Raw genomic sequence first — 20,174 nt, 5'->3', positions numbered from 1 at the left:
CACGCTACACATAACGGTCGCCACGGGCACACGCCCGCTCAGGCGCACGCGCACTTCCCCTCAGCGGGCAGGCGGCAGCGCGCACGCGCGCTCTCTGCAGAGCGCGGCTGGCGGGGGCGGCTCTCGCGATACTTGAGGCGGGGCGACGGAGGCGAGTTTGAACGGTGGCAACGGTGGCGGCGCGGGGCTGAGGTAGCCGGAGGGGAGCGGAGCGGCAGGGCGCGGGGCTGTCTTTTACTTGAGGGTTTTGCTGTCTGTTATTACTCCTTCTGCGTTCTCCGGTGGCCCCGGGGATGCTGAGCGAACGGGGCTGCGCGCTGCCTGTATCGTTAACGTGACGTAACGGCCTGCGTTAGAGAGCTGAGATAGCGCTGAGGTGGGCCGGTTGCTGAGGTGACGTGCTCGTGGACCGGGTGCTGAAAGGTCAGATTGCAGCCTGACCTGTCTTTTGTCTTTGTAATACTTGTCCGCCCAGCAATGCGTATGGCAGAAGCCAGCACAGCCCTGCAAATCGCTTGGTGGATGATGAAGTAGAGTTGTTCGAGTAACCAAAGCAGTCTGTAAGGGGAAGGTCTGGCCTCAAAGACAGGAATTGCCTTGGATCTTACAGCTGTGGTCCGACACCCATCAGTACTTCTGGTCGGGTCTGTGCTTAGGTGGCTGCTGTGTGTGAGCCCTGGGGTTGGCAGTGAAAATAGAAGGAAGATACAGAAGGGAAAAGAAAGTTTAAGTGTCAGGAAAGTGCCTTTTTGTCTCTCACTTGTTATTTGTTGTAAGGAGTGGTTAAATGGCTGAATAATGGGTGTCTGGACACTTCCACACTGAATCTGTTATAAACTGTAGCCAAAAGTAAGTGACTCCTGTAAGGGTGTAAATGCAGACTGACTTCTGTTGTTCCTTCTTGCCCGCCCACTTCGTTAGCTATTGATTTAACTTGAAAAACTTTTCAGATCAATTCACTTAACCTCGTGTAGAACATGAAGTAGCAATCTATTCCCCATACCACACTGTAGCCTTATGAACAACACTTCCTGCTCCAATTGAGTTCATCCCAAATAAGGCAGAGAAAAGTTGAGGTTCCCTGTTATCTCGAAAACATACTTATTCTTCTTCCTTGTACTCAGTGAGAAATTTGTGAATAGGGAACCAATGGGGTTTTTCAAAGCTTTAGTTAGAACATTTTTTAATTTCATTACATCCTTCTGGTGTTATTCAGTAAATGATCTGTTGACAACCAAAAGAAATTGTCTTTGAAACTGCAGGAAACATTGGAGGACAGACTGAAGAAATGGATGGTAGCAAGGCAAATTCATGCGTGGTCCCTAGAAATGCCATTGGTGCTGGAAAAAGGCAGCCCTGGGTGTAGCCCTGCTTCCCAACTTGGGAAGACAATTGCAGTGCGTCTTTCCTTCGGCAGCAGTGCCTGATTTAGCTGTTCCTCTACTACCTGACAGCTGTCTCAACAGAGGTTTGAGTAAGATTTGCCTTTCTGTGGGGTTTTAGCAGGTGATCTCATTTCCATGAGACAGCCGCGGTCACTGAGCTCTTAAGACAGGGACTGCTGTGAAGGTATCAGCAATGTGTACTTTATCTGGACTGGACAGCTGTGTTTGTTGTTTGTTCCGCAGGGCATAAAGGTTAAGTGAAGCTTAAATGGACTTTTGAAGGTGAGTTAAAAATATTACTGAAATTTAATGTAAGCCAGGGGCAATTAAATTATCTCTAGTCTCCACATGTTTCTGTTGGAGCAAACAAGTTATTTTATTTTATTTTTTTAATTTCTGTTTATTAGGTAAGAGTTAATTAGCGCCCTTTGGTGCAAATGCCTGCAGGGAGTTTTGTCTAGTTTTACTTATGCTACCTTCTTGCCTTTAACAAGAATTAGTTAAAGATTAAATTCTAGGCAGTGTGTGTCTGTGTAGTACTTACAGTGTTCTGTAGAGTGTTACAGGTTCTTCTAACATATTATGCGTATGTCAAATCTGTATGGTTTAAGATTTATTTCAGGTTAAGTGTGTAGAACTGCTATTTCAAGTACTGGAATAAGTAGACAGGAAAAAATAGTTTCTAAGTTTAACATAAAGAAGAAATTAGGGAAAATTAATACTGATTTCCATCTTGTCCCTGTGAAAGGAACTCACAGGGTTCTAATGCAAAGGTTTTCTGTCTGTTAAAATGGTATCTTATAAAGGAAGCTGAGGAGCTTTAGTGGGATTATTTTTGGTACAGCTTGCAAAGAACGAAGATATTACCCTGAAAACTTACTTATAGTCTTTGCTATATTCACAAGTGAAATTTGCTCTACATTAAGACCAGCATCTTGTGCATAGGATATCTTTGTGAATGTCAGTCAGTAGGAATGAAGGACCATATGATTTTTTTTGAAGCTATATAAAAATTAGGATCATTGGCTCTGCAAAATTGACTGTAGTTTTTGTGTTATTGTTACTGTGTGCTTTCTGAGAAAATGCTTAGCTTACATGGTTCAGAAGCTCGAGTTTACTTAGAGATCTCTGTTTTAATGGGATTGTTTTGTACTGCATGGATTTAGAAGGCTTAGGAGTAAGCAGTCATGCAAGCAATTGGTGCAAGTGTGAAATGAACTTTGCTTTTTAAATATTTTGCTTGAATCCGTGTTTTTCTTTCCGAAACATCGTCCTTTACTTATCTCTTATGTTTTGATATGAAGATGAAAAATTAATGAATTTTCCAAAATTTGTGACAGACAGATGGTTAGTAAAGGTAGGCTACCTGAACTAACTTCAGTTTAAAGCTAATAACACTCATGACAAACAAAAGTAAGCGCTTAAATAAAAATCTCTGTGTTAAAATTCATACATTCTAATCTGGACTTTACTTTTTACTTTCCTTCAACTGCCTCTGCCCATTTCCATGTCCTACTTGGTGTCATTAGGAGTAAAACGTTTGTGAATACAACTGTCTGCATGTCTTAAGTGTTATTGCGTGCACATGGTTTTATTTATGATAATGTGGAAGACATCACTCACATGAATAATTGTTTTTAGCCTTCTCTGTCAAGGTAGCTATGTGTTGGGTATCTCTGATTCTGCTGCAGTTGCTGTGTTGTCAGGAACTGCCCTATGGTATGCAGGACTTGTTCCAGCATATGCTGTTCCTGCTCTGCAGTCACGACCAAGTTGACAAACTAATCATGTTATTATTCACAGGACTGCTTGTTAGAAAGCTGACCGCTTTTTGTCTTGTGCTGATGCAAACATGCACCTCTGTATCCTAATAAAGCATGGAAATACAGTAACTTTGTTCAGTTGAACTGCTGTAGCAGGTTGCTATTGTAATTATTTTTTCTTTTCAAATTGAGGTAATAAAAGGAAGAAAAAATGGAGACAGAGACCATTTTAAATCTTAGACAACAACTGAAAGAAGCAGAGAACGAGCGAAGGAAGGCTGCACAATATGGCTTACACTTGTTGGAGTCTCAAAATGAAATTCAGAATCAGTTGGATCAAATACGTCGGGAATTAACGGAGAAGACTGAGGTGAAGGTTTTAAGTAAAAGCCTAAGAAGTTACTTCTATTTTCTGAAAGTCACAAGTGCTTTAAACACCTTCTAGAATTTCTAGATGGACCTTAATTAAATTCCTTATTTTAAGTATCGGGAGGGTTTTTGATCATTGCTTTAAGATACTGAGCACAATTTTATCTAGCTGGGCGTGGTTTCAGAGCTCATTCTGCATCAAGTGCTCAGTACCACGTAGGATTAATTACCTCTTATTAAAAATGAATAGTAGTTGCTGAAGTGTGTATTGGGTCTGTTTAACGATTTATGATATGCTTGCCTTGTGATCTTTGTGCTGCTTAAGCTGTACAGAAGGCTTTGGACCACCAAGGTGGTGAAGTTGGTTTCATTTGCTGTACATGCTTCAAATTTTCTAAATACTGGAGGACTCTGAATTTTAGTACATTTCTTTACAGCTTAGAAGTAGCTAAGCGTTAAAATATAGCAATGTTAATTAGTCTTCCAGTCTTTTAGGTAATTGTGAGAGAAAATTGAAGTGTAAGGAATCTTTTTCTGCTTTGTTAAACGGTTTAATTTTGGCTTGTTTATTCTCAGCCTAGACTTCAAATCTTCTGTTTGTCTTTATTTGCTCCTAGCTGTGCATTGCTGTCTCTTCCGTTGTGCTAGAGCTAAAATGTGTATTTTTCTCCTGGCCAACTGTTGTGTTGTAGCACCCTGCTGTTCTGGAGGAGCACTAATAACTTATTTTGATTGGTTTGCCATTAGCAGGCTTAGTGCAAGAGAGGCAGTTGGAAATTACAAGTGATAAAGAAGGCATGACAGGATGATCCTTCTGTGCAGGCAGCCTGCTGTGGTATTGCTGTGTTGTGAAGCTGCACCGTGGGTTGCATTCCACCACTACAGACTTGAGCAAGTCTGAGCTAGGCTTGTGTGCTCTAGATCCATAACCAAGTTCAATTTCAAGGGTTGGGGGAGAAAATTGTTTGCTTTTGTATTGCACAAAAACGTGTGAAAATCGTGATTATCCAACGGATAATTTAGGAAATGATTTCTGCTTTTACCTGTGGAATCTGAGAACCAAAACAACACTCATGGATACAAATGTGATTTTTAACAATGGGTACAAGATTCTTCAAAGAAGTTTTGCATGCACTTCTCTACAAGTCCATTTAGGTACTTGATAGCATTAGACTTCTTGCTTTCCATGGGTCTGCTCTACAGTGCGTTGCCAAATGCTGTCTTTGAAGCTTGTTCTATGTATTCAAGGTAAATGTGTCCTTGCTAAGCAGGTGTCTAGGCTGCAGGGATGGATTTCATACCTGACAGGTCTCAGTTTTATGTTCTTCTATCTTCTGATTTGACTTTAAAATTTATTTATTAATAAAACATCCTGCACTTGTAGACTCTCTAGGTGATTTATCTTTTCTAGGTTAGTGTTTTCTTCTCCTTCTGCTTAATGGCTAGCTGAAGGAAGAGTGCATTGAAGGAGATATTTGGCACAGAGGAGGAAGGTAATTAGGAAGGCATTTTTCAATGTGGACATGCTCATCGGATTTATCACTATCTATTGTCACATAATAACACTGGGGAGTTTTGTCTTTACCAGGCACAGAACCCAGCTGTTCTGCAGCAGGGGAACATTCAGCGTAGCGTAACAGCTCTTAATGCAGTTGGATTCCATCAGTGGTAGAAATACAACATGTGAACTCGAAGTTTTCTGCCTCTCCCTCTCTTCCCCTCACCCTCCCAAAAATAAAATTACAAAGTTTTCAGACTATTTTGAGTAGGAAGAAACACAGTTTCCACAGAGGAGAGAATATTACATAATCCACTACCAATTCAATCATAAAAATTCAGAGTGGGGGGGGTTGAGTTTTCCTACTCCTTGTTAGTAGGGCATGAGAATTCCTTAAATGGATCTTCAACAAAAGGTTGAGTGAATTTTGTGCTTTTAGTAGCTGGGGTCTTGATGTAGAACCTTTACTCAGTGAATTGTTCTACATGAACATTTTCTCTAGACTTATTAGCATGTTATTTCTTTCAGAAATTTGAACAAGAGAAATATTCTCTTCAGAGAGAAATCGAACTTAAGAATAGGATGTTGGAAAGCCTGAGTTTTGAATGTGATGCCCTCAAGCAACAGCAAAATGTGCAACTGGATAAACAGAAAGAACAGCTTACCAGAGCTCATGGACAAGAAGTCAATGACCTTAAATACAAGGTTTGGTATCTAATATACATATAACATGTTGCTAATAGCACTTGAAGAAGAAGTGTTATAGTCAGGAGCATGTACTTGTAAGCAGACAAATGTAGCAGTTGTGTTGTGTAGCCATGCTTTAGTTTGCCATGTAAGTTCAGCAGTTCACCTCTGAGCTGAGCTTATGCTTTATTTTCAGCTACCGTTACAAAAGAGTTAAAATTATCATGATGACTTTTATTCAGATCAAATCTTGAGTAAACACTTCAGGAAACTAAGGCTGAAGTTGTTGATTAAAGAGCAGAGAAAACGCATTCTTTAACTTGTCAAAGAATGTTGTCACATAACCAAATTATTGATATTAAGATGAGAGCTCATTTAGTTAATGTTTAACAAACAAATCTGCATAGTTACACTGAATTGCATCTGATTTTAAGGCTTATTTTTAAGAGATGACCCTTAAGTTGCACTCATAAGGCATTTCTACAATTAGAACGTAAGCCAGAAGCATTGTGCTTTTGACTATTTTATTATAAGAGTTTACTTAGTTCTCAAATGTCTTTAAGTTGGAGAATCTGAAGGCAGAACTAGATGAAACTCGGCTCTCTGAGAAACAACTGAGGCACAAAGTGGACCATCAGAAGGAAATAATTGCTGCCAAAACAGAAGAGCTGCACATGATGTCTGAACGCGTGCATGAAACCATGTCTTCAGAAATGCTCAATCTTCAGATGGAGCTCACAGAACTAGAAAGTGTGAAGGTATGTGATTTAGCAGTTGATCAACAGGAATGCGAGCTACTTGAAGGTAAAAATTCTGATTCTTATTGAGTTTTAATCGCTGTGTATATTTTGCCAGTTGGATTGGCCTTGTAGTAAGAAATTATCCACCAAAAAAGCACAATAGTCTTAAGTATATTTTAATACAATCCCTTCCACACAATATTTTTGCATTAATGGCAGTTATTAGCAACAAACCTGTTTGGCTCCTTGGCCTGCTTTTCTTGAAACTGTTTAATAAGCTTTTTATTTCATGCCTGATTTTTGTGTTTAGGCCAGTGTTGAAGAAAAGCTGAATGAACTGCAGTACAGCAAAGAGCAACTAGAACTCATCAACAGTAACTTACATAATCAGCTGGAGCGTCTACAAGCAGAAAAGGAAGAGAGGGAAAAAGAAGTTGTTTCTTATTGTAATGCACTAGAGGTAATTCTATTCAACCGTGCTGAATAATCCCTGAGTTCAACAAGTAGCTGGTGCTAGATTTCCTCTGAAATAGGAAGAGGAGCCCTGAGAAGAAATCTGAGTGGGGGGGAGGAAAGAGAGAGGATCTATTGGCTAAATTGTGCTTAGTAGATCAGTGTTACCTGTAAATAAGTTATTTCTATACTGATGTTCTTTTGTGGAAGGCTATCTGTGAAGATCCTTTGCACTGCAATATTCTGCCTCATAAGAGGAACTTGTAACGGGTCACATATTTCCATTTCTATTTCGCATTCCTGCTGAATGCTTTGCGAGATGCTGTACTAGGCAGTAGCAGGTATGTGACTCAGTATCACAGAAAGGCTGGTAGTTTGCATCATCAGTCCAGCTGAAAAAGCTCTGAGTCTTTCTCTCAAGGGTTTAGTGAAGCTCTTGTCTTGAAGAGCAAGTGGAATATTAGGCCTTCTAGTGAAACACTTCCACAGTCTTTATGGCTAGAACTACATACACAGCTAAATGCTGTAGTATGAGTATTTACTTGTGCTAAGTGCCTAAGAAATTAACATATATAACAACTTGATTAAATTATGGATCTGATGTATTGCATATTAAAGTAATGCTCTCTTTGCTTAAATCTAGAAAGCTCGTGAAGCTAATCAAGAGCTTCAGGTTCAGCTGGATCATGTGGTGCAGCAATCTTTGGACCCTGCAAGTAAAGGCAATTCTCTCTTTGCTGAGGTACAGCTGTGCCATGGGTATCTGGGAATATTCAGAGGAGGGAAGATAAACTTCATCATAAGAATAGGAAAGAACTTGTTTTCAGTGCAACACTTGATTATTTTTAACTGATCTGTCTGGCACAAGTATCTGTTCTTCCAATAATCCTTCAGTATTGAATTGTCTGGGAATGTCTGTAGAAAGGAATTTTTATGCATTTTCTAAGGTTGGGGAGTGAAGTCATTAATGTTGACTGGTTGTCAAGATGAAAGATGGCAGTCTGCAGCTCTTGGCTCTGAAGAGTTTTATTCAGCTGGTAATCTTTCCTTAATGCAGAAGATAAATGTTGAAAAACCTAAATACTGTTTTTTTTAAAGCTGCTGAACAATGGCTGGATGTTGGAGCGTTTGGCAGGGTTTGTGAACTAGCCTTTGAATAGGAGTTGAGCTGGTACTGAATGCCAGCCTTTTCTGACCACGCTCAGTGAATGGCTTGAGTTGATGCACTGTTCGTATTTATTTTAAGTTGCTTGCTTTGATTTAAATCAGAACAAATCTGTAGTGAAGCTGATGCTTTTAAAATATTATTCCAATATCAAAAGCGCAGAGAAATCCCTTGTACTTTACCAATGGCCTTCAGCTGCTTGCAGCACTGTCTGCTCACTGTTTATCTCAAAAGTGATGCTAATAGCACACTGCTGATGGGAAAGCAGGATTTTCAGAACCAACATCAATTTCTAGGCACCTTCTCTTGAAACTCAGAATCCAAGTGACAACATGTTATCGTTTTCATAGTAATAATTGTGAAAAATGTTCTGTAGGTGGAGGACCGTAGGGCAGAAATGGAACGACAGCTGATCAGTGTGAAAATAAAATATCAGTCACTACAAAAACAACATGCATTCACTAGAGAACAATTGCAAAGAATGAAGGTATGATTATCACTGTAATGCTCCAGGGTTTCCTTGGGGTCTGATAAGTCAATGCTATAGAATGTAGGCTAGGAGGTCTGATTCTCTCAAGTGTGGTAGCATCAGTCTGGGTGGATGGGCGGGGAGGAGCAGAAGACATCATTGCTTTCAACTCAAGTAGAGCACATCAGCCTTCTTCCAGTGCCACTTCTTTATTCTAGAATGCCAAGTTGCACTGAAGAAGCTGTGCTTACTTTAGCAGTAGTTGTTTATTGGGTAAAGTATAACAGTTTCTGTCACTCAAACTAGCTTTCAGTTTGTCTTGCCTGTTGCTTTGTTTTTTGTTTGTTAGTATGTCAATAAATTATTTGTTTTAATTGAGGCTATTAGGAGTAAACAAACTTGACTTCCTCCTGTGATCACACCTTTTTCCTTCTGAGTTGCTTTCTTGGTTGTTTTCTTCCTACTTTTCCTATACTCAATGCAAGAGCAAGAGTTCTAAGTCTTCTCACAACTGTTTCAGTTAGCCCGTTTTCTTAGATTGGCAGCTTGTAAGTTAATAAATATTGTTGAGAAAGCTAGTTAGCAGAAGCTGTTTTGCAGCATCCCATTTACACTATCATGTAAAACTGCCATCTGTTTTCATGTTGGCTTTCTAATCTCACAGTACAGGAGTGGATTCTTTGAGTTTGATCATGCATCTTGTCTGAGAACAGTGCTGAAACAGAAGTGATGATAATGAGTAGCGCTGCACAGCTGTGTAGCTTAACCAAAGTTGAAAGTAAGTAAGATGTCTGAGTAAGATCAGTTTTAGAATCTCCCTTCCTCCTTGTGCGGTGTGGGAGACGGCCATTCAGCCAGTTATGAACATTGTATTCTGAAAGGCTTTACCTGGCACTGAAGTAAATTGGTATCCCTGTTCTCTTAATGTTGGAATTCGTAATTTCAATGGCTCAGGCTGCCTTCTTAGATCCCTTTTAGTATCTCTTCTGTTTTGCATCGCATCGTGCTGCTGTGTTCAACTCGGTGTTGAATTAACTGATTTCTCCTTGTTCAGCAGCTGGCTCCAATATTGTAGTTAGCTGTGTTGTTTGAGCCTCTGTTGTCAGAATATTTGAGTGTGGTATTGGCTGATAACATGTGAGGATCTGACTTAGGACCATAATGTGAATGCTGCTCCCATAGAGGTTTCCTCACGTCTGGAGTGTTCCCATAGCTTGCAGTAGCCCTTCCAGTTTCTTAATTTTTCTTGTTTTTTTATGTAGATGAACTGCTGTTGTCAGTCTTGACAGATAGCAAACGAGCTCTTAAGTGAAGGGGAAACATCAGGATTCTACATCCTTGGGAGAAAACGAGTGTGCTTCTAGTGAGCCAGTGGGGATTAAAGTGTTGTGTTCCCCTTTTCTCTTGCACAAGTTACAAGGAGGAAATTGAATTGTTTTTAATTCCAGTTTGAACACATAACTGTTAATATCCTTTATTTTCTATTTGAAAGGTAGAAGATGGCGTAGGGTAAATGTTCTTCTGCAGTTTTCTTTGTTAATCTGCAGTCTAACTTGTTTCTGTTGATCCTTTCCCTGGGACTTGTCCCACGTGTCTTTCAGTGGTGCTCTATCCACGCTCACTTGTCTGCTGACAATGCCACAGTTCCCATTAACGCCGTGTTGCATGTGTACGCGCCCGTGTGTCCTTTTCCTGTTTGAATGCCTGTTGTGCCACTTACTACTGACTGTGCTAAGGACCTTCTGTCGTGTTGCTGTGATACTAAGTGTCAGAAAAATCTGCTGTAAATATGAGAGTTGGATACGCTTCTCCTTTTGTAAAGAAAAAGGATATTTCTGTGCTTGGAAGGGTTGCATTTTGGGATAAGTAATACAGAATATAAACGTAAATTACCATCTATTCCTCAGAATTAGAAATGCAAAAAAAAGAGTTATGTTCTTTTTTTGTTCGCTTTTTCTTCACTTTTTGGAGTGCTGGAGTATTTTAAGTGAGAAATTCTTCATAGATATGTTTAGCTTTCAAGGGGCTGGGCTGTAGTGGGGTTCTTCTTACCATGGAGTTTAAGTTTGCTGTGAAATGTCTTGTGTACAACTTTGGCAGCATATTTATAGACTCCTTAGTCATTGAGGAGAAAGATAGAGCACCTTGAGACCATAATGAGTTCAGGAAGGCCTTATCTGTCTGGAAAACTGTTAGTATTTGCATTGTCTTAGGGTGGCACTGTTTAATTGTCAGAGGTGCATTTAAGCATCCAGTGCTGTTCTGTATTCACGGTTAGCAGCACAGGGCTTGGATACCCCAAGCTTTCAGGGAAAGAGGATAATATTTTCTGTCACTTAACCCAATGCTTGTTCTAAGGATTTATTACCTTTTTTTCCAGCTGCAAATGGCTACCCTGCTACAGATGAAAGGTTCTCAGGCAGAATTTGAGCAGCTGGAACGCTTGCAGTCAATGTTGGAGCAAAAGAATGGTGAAATAGAAGATCTTCTTGTGAAAGTGAGGCAACTAGAAAAATTCAAGGTATGTGGTCTGTGATTAACTGAAGTCACACAATTGGGAGTAACATAGGAGAAAAACTGTGAAAAAATGTCATGTAAACTTGATAGATATTTATTTTTTTCTGTACCATAAATAGTCAGGAAAGAAAAAGATTGTTTCAGATAGCTGTGGAGTACTTGTATCTGTTGACTGATAAGAGGTTCTGAGATCTGTTTCAGATCTTCAGATGTGTAGAGGGACAGTTTTAAATCTGAGTAGCGTTTTCAAATAGCAAAAAAGAGGTGAGCCTAATGTAACACAGTGCTGATGTGTGTTATTGAACACTTGCTGCACCTGTAACATCTTCAGTAAAGTTTTCATCTAAAAATTGTCAGTGACTTTGGCTGTTGAGTAACAGGGTTTGTCCTTTACCTTTGTGCGTCCAGCTGTTGAAGTATAGACATAAAGACTTGAAGCAGATTTTTGGAGGGTAAACTAAACGTTCTGTGTTTTCAAGTAAAAGATGAAGATATTATTTTGCTATTTGGATTAGGGAGCTTGTTGCTTAACTTTTTTTCTCTCCTTTCATTGTGAGAGAGAACTGCTAGTTTCAATGCAGTTTGGCCTTTGTAGCAAGTTCTTCTGAGGATTCTTGTGTGTTTAAATGTTTCTACAACAAGGCTTCAATAGAGAGATGCACAGAGAGCTCGACCCAAGGACTTAAGCCAATGTACTTCTGAAAGTTCACTAGTTAACAGCTTAATGTTTTCATTTCATGAGACTTTATATGAGAATATGGAAGAATGTAGAGCTGGTAGCAGCTCAAAAGGAGGAGAGTCTGAAGACGGTTACTACGCTGACTTGCTGCAAATGAAACTCGACAACTCAAAGTAAGTCAAATTGAGGTAGAAACTTTAATAGCACTGGAAGATCCCTTTTTGTCTTCCTACTGCTGGATTTTAAATGTGAATTTTATTTGGAGCAGCTAAATGTGTACTTGACTCTGTACCTGCTGTCTGAAAAAGAATGTCTGAATGACTGTATTTTCTTCCCATCCAGCAAGGAAACCGAAACCTTGAAAAATGAGCTATCTTTGCAGAGGATGAAGGCTTTGTATGAGAGCCAAAGGGTTCTGGAAGTTGAAAGAAAACTCTTTACAAATGAGAGGCATTTGCAAGCTTGTCAGAGTGAGAACATGAATTTGCGAGTTATGCTGGATGAATTAAAAATGAAATATGAACCTGAAGGTAAAAAGTTATTTTCCATATATATATATATTTATATATATATATATATTTATATATATATTTCCATATATAGAGGGCTGGAACACCTCTACTTTGAGGGAAGGCTCTAGGGAGACCTCATTGTGGCCTTCTAATGTTTGAAGGGAGCCTATAAACATAAGGGGGAACAGCTGTTTACAAGGGTGGATAGTGATAAGACGAGTCTTTAAAATGAGACGGGAGGTTTAGGTTAGATGTTAGGAGGAAGTTTCTCACTCGGAGGGTGGTGAAGAACTGGAACAGGTTGCCCGAGGAGGCTGTGGATGCCCCATCCCTGGAGGCATTCAAGGCCAGGCTGGATGTGGCTCTGGGCAGCCTGGTCTGGTGATTGATGACCCTGCACATAGCAGGAGGTTGGAACCAGATGATCATTGCGGTCCCTTTCAGCCCAGGCAATTCCATGATTTTATGATATATGTATAGCAGTAGTTGTAGGTATCTGTTGATGAGAAGTATTAGCTTGCTCAATGCGAGCAGCTAATCTGAGCTTTGTAATGTACGTGAAACACTTGGAGGAAAAGCTGTTTGGGAGTGTAAGGTGTAAGTATAGGTACTGTAGATGAAGTTTTAACAAGAGGCCCACCTGAAAAAAACATCTGACAGGATGCAGTCTCTGGAGGAAGATGAGTGAGGAGTTGTTTGGACAAATTTGTTTTAGTACATTTGTCCAAACCCAAAAGCTTTGATTTTTATTGTATTTGTGGAAGCTTATGTCAGCAGCCTCCAGAACAGTAGATCTGGTGTTTTGCAAGCCTACTTCTGTTGCTCTGCATTGTAATGTAATATTACTAAGAGACTGCGTTCTCTGGAAGGGATGCATGTTATCTCTTAAGAATTGTTGTGAGGTCTTAAGTCAGGTGAAATGTTCTTTACTGGCTTTAATGGTTTTTCTTTACTGGCCTTAATGGTTGGAATGTCATGTTACACAAGTTAGCCACAAGTTATCTTTGTTTGTGTACACAAAGTACAGCTCTTCTATTTTTTTCCCTTAGAGTTACTTAAACTCACTAAAATTAAAAAGAAAAGGGAGAAGATTCCAGTGGATGCTGCTTGTGAATACTTAGACAGCAAAAATACTTCAGCAAATGAGGCTCATCTTCCAAGTAAGGAGGAAGCTAAGATGACTTCAAATAACTTGGAGCAAATTGATTCTTCATCCAAAAAACAAGCGCTCGAAGCATCGCCAATAAATGTAGCTCTTCAATCAATGGACAAAGCAGTAGAACCTGAAAGAGAAAGAAAGAGAGTTAAAACTAAAGATGACAGTCTTGACACCTGCACGTCATACAGCAGAAGCGGAAGTAATTTGTTGACTTCTAATGCCCCCAGGTCAGTGTCAGCTTCTGTGTGTGGTCAAGGCAATCAGCACAGACCTGCATCTCTTTTCTTTCGCTGCATGAACTATGCTATCCACTTGTTTATCTGTTTCCTCAGTGTTGCATGCAGTGCAATTCCTAAGCTCCGGCTGCCTACCTTCAACCTCTCAAAACCTTTTAGAAAGATTAAAATGGAATAAATCATAAAATTTATGAAAAGGACTCTTGAAACTGCAACTGTTCTTGAAATAATGTTCAGGTTAAAGGTGTGTGCATACTGTTACAACTCAGTTGTTTTGCCTTTCTTTCGAAACTGAGACTGTTTTCTGTCATGTAACTGCATTGCATCTCAAATTTAAAAATACCCTAGCAATAGGTATCGTGCTTCAGTTTCAGACCTCATTCTAGCCTTCCTGTATTTCAGATTGAGATAAAAGCCTAAAAAAAAAAAAAAAAAAGTAATTCTTAATCCAAATAAAGCTAACAGAGTTTGCTGTATGCAAGATTATATGTTAATTGTGCTATGAATTCATATTAGCAGGCCACTGCCTTTGCTAACCTGGATGCATGATAACTTGAAATGTAACTGTTAAAACTAAGATGGCGATTGTTTCGTAAATGGAGAAGGAGGTTACTTTTGTTAAAGTGTCTTAAGGCAGTAATTAGTGAACATCTAAATTCTGATAGAAGCAATGCTGTTTCTTTTCCCCCCTCAATTCCTCTTTTCTCCAATTTATAGACATCACTGTATTAAACCTAGTACTCTGGGGGTAATTTCTGGGATGCTTTAGATGATTGGAGCTTATGAAATGATAATATTTGGTAGCAGAAATAACACTCCTGTACTTCTCTTGTTTCCTACCCCCTTTCTCCTTAGCTTTTTTCAACTTTATGTTGTGATTGTGCATCTCTAATGTGAGCACATAAGAACTTTAAGTTATCATTCAGGGAGAAAGCAATAGAATGTTTGTCAGGAATATACTGATAAATAAAAGAAAAAAAAAAAGGTTCTTTCATGCAGCTTCCTTATGGTTTGTTTTCTTTGGCTTTTCATGTAACCCTGATATGAGGCTGGAGATAAAAGGATTACTTGAAAATCTAGAGTGTCTTAAAGCCTAAAGCATCCCAGTCTAGAATTCTGTTTTATCTGTCTCTCCCACACAATCCAGCTTCCACACTGTTTCTTTGTCTCCCTCCTTTAATGTGTATTTTGGCTCTTGTTTACAAGATTCCTTACTGAGTTCTCCATAGCAGTAGTTTTTTTACTCACTAGATTCCATGAACCTTCCAATGAGGCCGAGATGTGCCAAAATATTTACTCTGTTTTTAGATACTAAGTTTGTATTTAGTATACAGAAAGCTTTCTTGATAGGTGACTTGATAGGGACAAACTGGAGATGCTTAACACTGTCAACAAGAAACTGTTTCCTAACATTCTTAAAAATAGCAGTGTGACTTGAGTTGAGGTTTAAATGTGTTGATTGAGAGAAATGTGTCTGGATTCTCAGCGTTCAGAGGGCATTTGTTCCAGAACAGCCTGAAACGTGTTTCAGTTTTGAAACAAAACTGAAGAAAGTTAAATGGTTGTTTAGGGTAGGACTGTGTCTTATGTTGAGGGGAAAATGTTGGTGTGAATAACACTTCAGGTCTTACCGACAAATACCTTTCAGACCAGTGGAATCTAGATTGACAGCAGCTTCCACGATGGAGAATGGCCTGCTGCCTGAGCTCTGTAGTCTGATCCAAAGTGGCATTCAGATGCAGTTGGTTATTTTGACTCGGATCGATCACTCGTGGCTGCTGGATGTGGTTCAGAGGTTGAAAGGAACTGCGCAGTGCAGTCTTCTGAAGCAGTCTGCATCAACTGTGAGTGAACGAGCCGTTGATTTAGCTACAGCAGTGTGTGCAGGGACCCTTCCTGAGGAGGAAAGAGCAGAGAGGTCAGGCATGGGTACAAAATGTTGAGAGGAGAGATTTATGGTGTTCTCTATGCGTAAAGGAACAATTGTGTGAGCTGGGCAGGAAAATGGAACCTTATTTTTGAATATTTTTCTGAAGAAGGTGAAATGTCTGCAAGCAGTAAATTGTAGGAAAAGGGTTCTGTGGACTGAGGAGGTAAACCTCTTCTGAGCTGGAGGGGGGTTGAGGAAAGGAAAATGTTTTATGGCACTGATGTTTTGGAACTATAGAAAAAGCGAAAGAGGATGAAGCTGTAGTTCAACAAAGGTTTTAATCTTGCACACATAAGGAATAAAATATAATAAGGGAGAGGGGAAGCATCTTTCCAGCCCTCCGTAAATCCACCTCCACATCTGGTTTTGAAATGATAGCGGAGTGAGTAAAGGGTAAATCAAGGAAGAAGATTCTGGGCATGTTCGACATCGTATCAATAAAATAGCAAATCCCCAACTAATCGTCTCGATAAGGATTACCATTAAGGATTTCCTAAACCTTAACATTTTTATGCTATATTAAGTAGGAAATCTTGATAAAATCTGGGTATTTGAGAAGCTAGTTTCTTAAATAAGGAATCCCTAGACTGTTTCGTGATGCATGTGGGTAAAACCCTACGTGGGGTTGTTGCTGAATGGAAGAGGGCAAAAAGTGTGGGCAGATTTTTTTGTGCAATAATGTGGCAGTGTTACAGCTGCACAGAATGGAATTCCGCAATTGGAGCATTAACACTTTAACTCCTAGGGCACTACGTGGTGTTATGATGTGGAATACTGGAAACCAGAGAACACAAAACCTACTATAGTGGTTTGTGAAATAAAATGTTGTACTGTAACACTTAAACCTGAAGTATAAACTGCGGTTGTGAAACTTGCAGCTAAACTGCCGTGGTATCAGATGGTCTTCAGAATATGACTGGAGCTTTCTTGAGGGAAGTGTGGGAGAGGAACGCTGAATTCTGTACTCAAGCACAAGAATTGGACTGTCTGTTGGAACTGAAAAATAAGAGATGTCTTGTGATGCTCCTGACGAGCTGCTAGGCCAAATTCCCAGTGCATTCGGTGACTTGAGCAGTCAGTAGAACAGTCCAGGTGAAAAGTGCAGGTGAGCATATGCTGAGTAGTGTTACTTTTTATCAGCTCATTGCACATGAATGAACAGTTGTGTTTGTATCTTCAGGAAAGCTGAGAATAGAATAGTAACTCTGAACTGACTTCAGCTGTTCCCCAGGTTGCAGAGAGCATTAGATTTCTCCAAAACTTTTAGGCTAAAAATCTCAGTCTCATTCCATGTATCCTTGTATAATGGGGTTTGGTTAAGGGAATGCCAAGTCTCCACTTTGGTAGGTTACATAATTTTGAATGGTTGTTCTTAAACTGCTTTTCATTTGCTGTTTATCTTAGCAAGTGTGTTTCAAGGTTGTTTTAAATGGCTTTCTAATATTTACCGTAGGCGCACAGAGTATCTGTGTGGAGGTAATGTCAAGGCATTAAAATGAGGATGTTGCTATTAAGAGTTCTATCCATGAAGGTGATATCCCTTGAAGTCTGAGTTAATGCAACTCCTATAACTTCTTTTGTTTTTACCTGTAGTGGAGAAAAAAACTCTTGCCTGTAATTGCCTGTAACAGTGGATGGATTTCCATGATGAATGCATAACGTCGTGCCCTACTTGTTCTCTGACTGAAGTATCTTCCTAGATGTGTCTTCAGTGTAGACTTAAATTGAGGTATTTAGTGGAGGACTTCAAAAGTATTAAATACAGATTTTAAACGTATTTGAGGCTCCTGGTAACAGCAGAAGTGTTTCTATGATAGGTAGCAGTCATGGTTGAGTGTATCGAAAGAGCAGGGAGTTTTCTGGGATGCCAGGGGTATTCACTAGTGTTGTCTTCATGTTCTTTATGTAGCTTGCAAAAGTACCTTTTCCAGTGTCACTGCCAGTCTGGGCAGTCATTGCTTCAGACACCGTATAGCTTGATGCTGCGTTGGCATTGCAGTGAACCACGTGAGGGAACTGATCTAGCTGCTTGGTTTCTGTTTCCAAACCCTAAAAAGGGATTCTGACCCTTGAGAACCTGGCGTGTTGAGGCTGTAGTTGGTGGGTTTTGTTTTTATTTTTCTGTTTTAGAAACAAATAAAAATGCTGAGCTGGGAGTCCCTGAAGGGGTGGTGGTGTGAAATGTTACACTTGGAAGATTGCTGGGGGAAAAAAAACAAAGCTTTTTTCTTTTTTTAATAATAATAATAAGAAGAGGAAGAAATATTTATTTTTTTTTGAACTCCATAAGCCTTAACAGCTGAGTGTTGTTTGGTTAATTTTGGAATTTAACTGAATACATTTAAGTGTTTTTTCTCATGATCTGTACTGCCCATATCAATTGCAACTTGTATGTGCATGTAGCTGAGCATTTTAACTATAAATAGCTACATTTTTCTCTCCTGTTCGAACAAGCAGCTGTTCAGTGTTATTGTGAGGCAGTGTGATGCTTTCATTGTGAATTGGATTTCCAAACGTACTTCACTCCATCTGCATTTGTTAGATAATTCTGTTAAAATCCTGTTGTGCAACTCTGGAACATATTTACAGTTCTGTTTTTATGCGGCCTTTTGGTTTGCTTGAAGACTTGATTTGCACATTAGTTGCAAATTAATTTTGTTGCAAACCAACATTACTTGGTTTGGGGGATTTTTTTCCTTTTATAGGAAATTCTGCTAGAAATTCTGACAGCTAGACAGCTTGGGGAAGGTGGGAGGTGGGCTTTGGCAGAGATCCTTCCAGGTGGAAGAGAGGAGTGGCAAATGAATAGCACCTACCATAGGAATGTGGTCAGAAAGTATCTGTCTCTGAATACAGGTGCTAGACTGTAGCACAGTCTGAAACGCAGATTAAACTCTAACCAAGAGATAATTACTCAGTGTGTTTTCTCCTTACTCCTCCTTGAACTGGAGGCTCTTGTGGTCATGCTCTTACTTGGCCACTTGCAAGTTGCAGCACACCTGAAATGGAGTGCAGCTGGTGGAAAGCTGCTCATGGACAAAAGATGGGTTACCCATCAGAATTACAGGTGTGGGCTGCTTACAAAGTAAGTCCCAGAGCAAACATAGCTGGCTTAGGGGAGATGCACAACAACCCATGGTTGCTTTGTATTGAGACAGTGCTTATAGGAAATAATCTGCAGGGATGAGACGTTAGGTTTGTATTGACGTGTGAAGTGATGTTTAATTTGGGACTTTTCATGAATTGTTTTGCTTTTGAAGCAATAATAGTCAATTGTTTGTAGGAGATTGAGAAAATATGACTATAAACTAGTTTTAATGACATTTGTATGCCTGTTAACTAAAGCATCAAATACTTTTGAGGTCTAAATGCTTTTTAACTCTTAAACAGCATCGTGGCAATTGCCATTGTGTTCCCACCTACATTCATAACAGAATTAAAACAAATCACTGGACAAATGATGTAATGTTGAGCCTGAAGATAAACTTCCCACTTCATGTTTTCAGATCTTCAGGAACAAAGATAAAGAGGTAGTAATGCAAACCTTGGTTGGAAACCAGGGTGTTGCTTTTTGTGGATTCTTTTTTTGTACTGTTAATACAAAAGCTCAACTTTATCACTGTCTGATGTTGCTGGGACTTGTTTTCACTTGGAGATTTGTTTTCATATGGTATGATTTCCTTTGCATACGTGGCACAAGTAGTGTGTTTTTCTTATAGGCTGATCCCAACCACTCACCACTTTCAGTAAGCTTTATTTGCCAGATACTGCAACAGATAAGAGACAGAAAAAAAGCAATATTGAAGTTACCAAGTGAGAAGGAATTATATAAACGATATTTTCCCCTCTTGTTCTCTGCTTGCTCTGTATTTGCATGTGGATGCTCTCTATCCTGGTTGGCTTGCTCATTTTTGCTTTGATCTTTTATTTTAGCTCTGTTTTTTATTAAGTAAATATGTATTTAGAATGATTGCTTTGCCTGTAGGTTAACAACTGAATCCAGATTTGAAGCTACAGAAACCCAAGATAAGAAGGAAAATGTAATCACGACCAAGAAGAAAACACAAAAGAAAAAATACACTACATTGCGTGTGTCTTCTAAGCCTACTCCTGAAACGCAGTGTGCTCAGCAATAAATCTTTCTGGAAGGAATCTGAATAATTTGGAGTCCTGCTTCAGCAGGAAATACTTCTTGCACATAAACATGCAGGTTCCTGATGCTGATCTGCCTTGTTAAATGAACAGTATGGCTGCATTAATGATGCACACATCTGATGACTTCACTTCCCAGAGGACCCTGCTAAGTGCCCAGCAGCATCACCTGAAGTGTCGCTGGTGCTGAGACTGAGCACTTGTTAGTTCTTGTTTGTTTGAGTCAGCGCTGTTCTGAAAGACAAGCACTTGCTATGGAAGTCACCTAATGTGATAAATGAGGGTTAACCCAAGCAATACCCGGTAGGCAGTGGTGACTAGAAGAAAGCAGAGCTGTCTGTAATTACTCCTGAATTTCTTCCATTTCCTGGATTCAGATTTCTTAATGTTTTTTCCCCCAGTTTGCATCTGCACCTTCACTGTGAGGTTGCTCTGAGAGCTGAATGTGTGAAACTCTCTT

The 20,174-nt window shown here is 39.6% G+C and overlaps 1 protein-coding gene across 1 annotated transcript; it reads left to right on the top strand.

Moving 5' to 3' along the window:
• Positions 1 to 3,359: 3,359 nt before the first annotated feature.
• On the top strand, positions 3,360 to 19,698 carry SPDL1 (spindle apparatus coiled-coil protein 1; the record flags this gene model as incomplete). The annotated part of the gene is made up of 12 exons (XM_079542233.1): positions 3,360 to 3,518; positions 5,544 to 5,720; positions 6,266 to 6,460; positions 6,753 to 6,902; positions 7,539 to 7,637; positions 8,437 to 8,547; positions 10,910 to 11,050; positions 11,789 to 11,898; positions 12,068 to 12,255; positions 13,287 to 13,800; positions 15,281 to 15,550; positions 19,548 to 19,698. The coding sequence occupies 12 exons, from the start codon at positions 3,360 to 3,362 to the stop codon at positions 19,696 to 19,698; spliced, it is 2,265 nt and encodes a 754-aa protein (XP_079398359.1).
• Between the last annotated feature and the right edge of the window lie 476 nt (positions 19,699 to 20,174).

Source organism: Tetrao urogallus (genome assembly GCF_951394365.1).
Source record: "Tetrao urogallus genome assembly, chromosome: 14".
Taxonomy (NCBI): Eukaryota; Metazoa; Chordata; class Aves; order Galliformes; family Phasianidae; genus Tetrao; species Tetrao urogallus.
The sequence above is the reverse complement of the archived record's forward strand: the minus strand, read 5'-3'. Positions and strand labels throughout refer to the sequence as shown.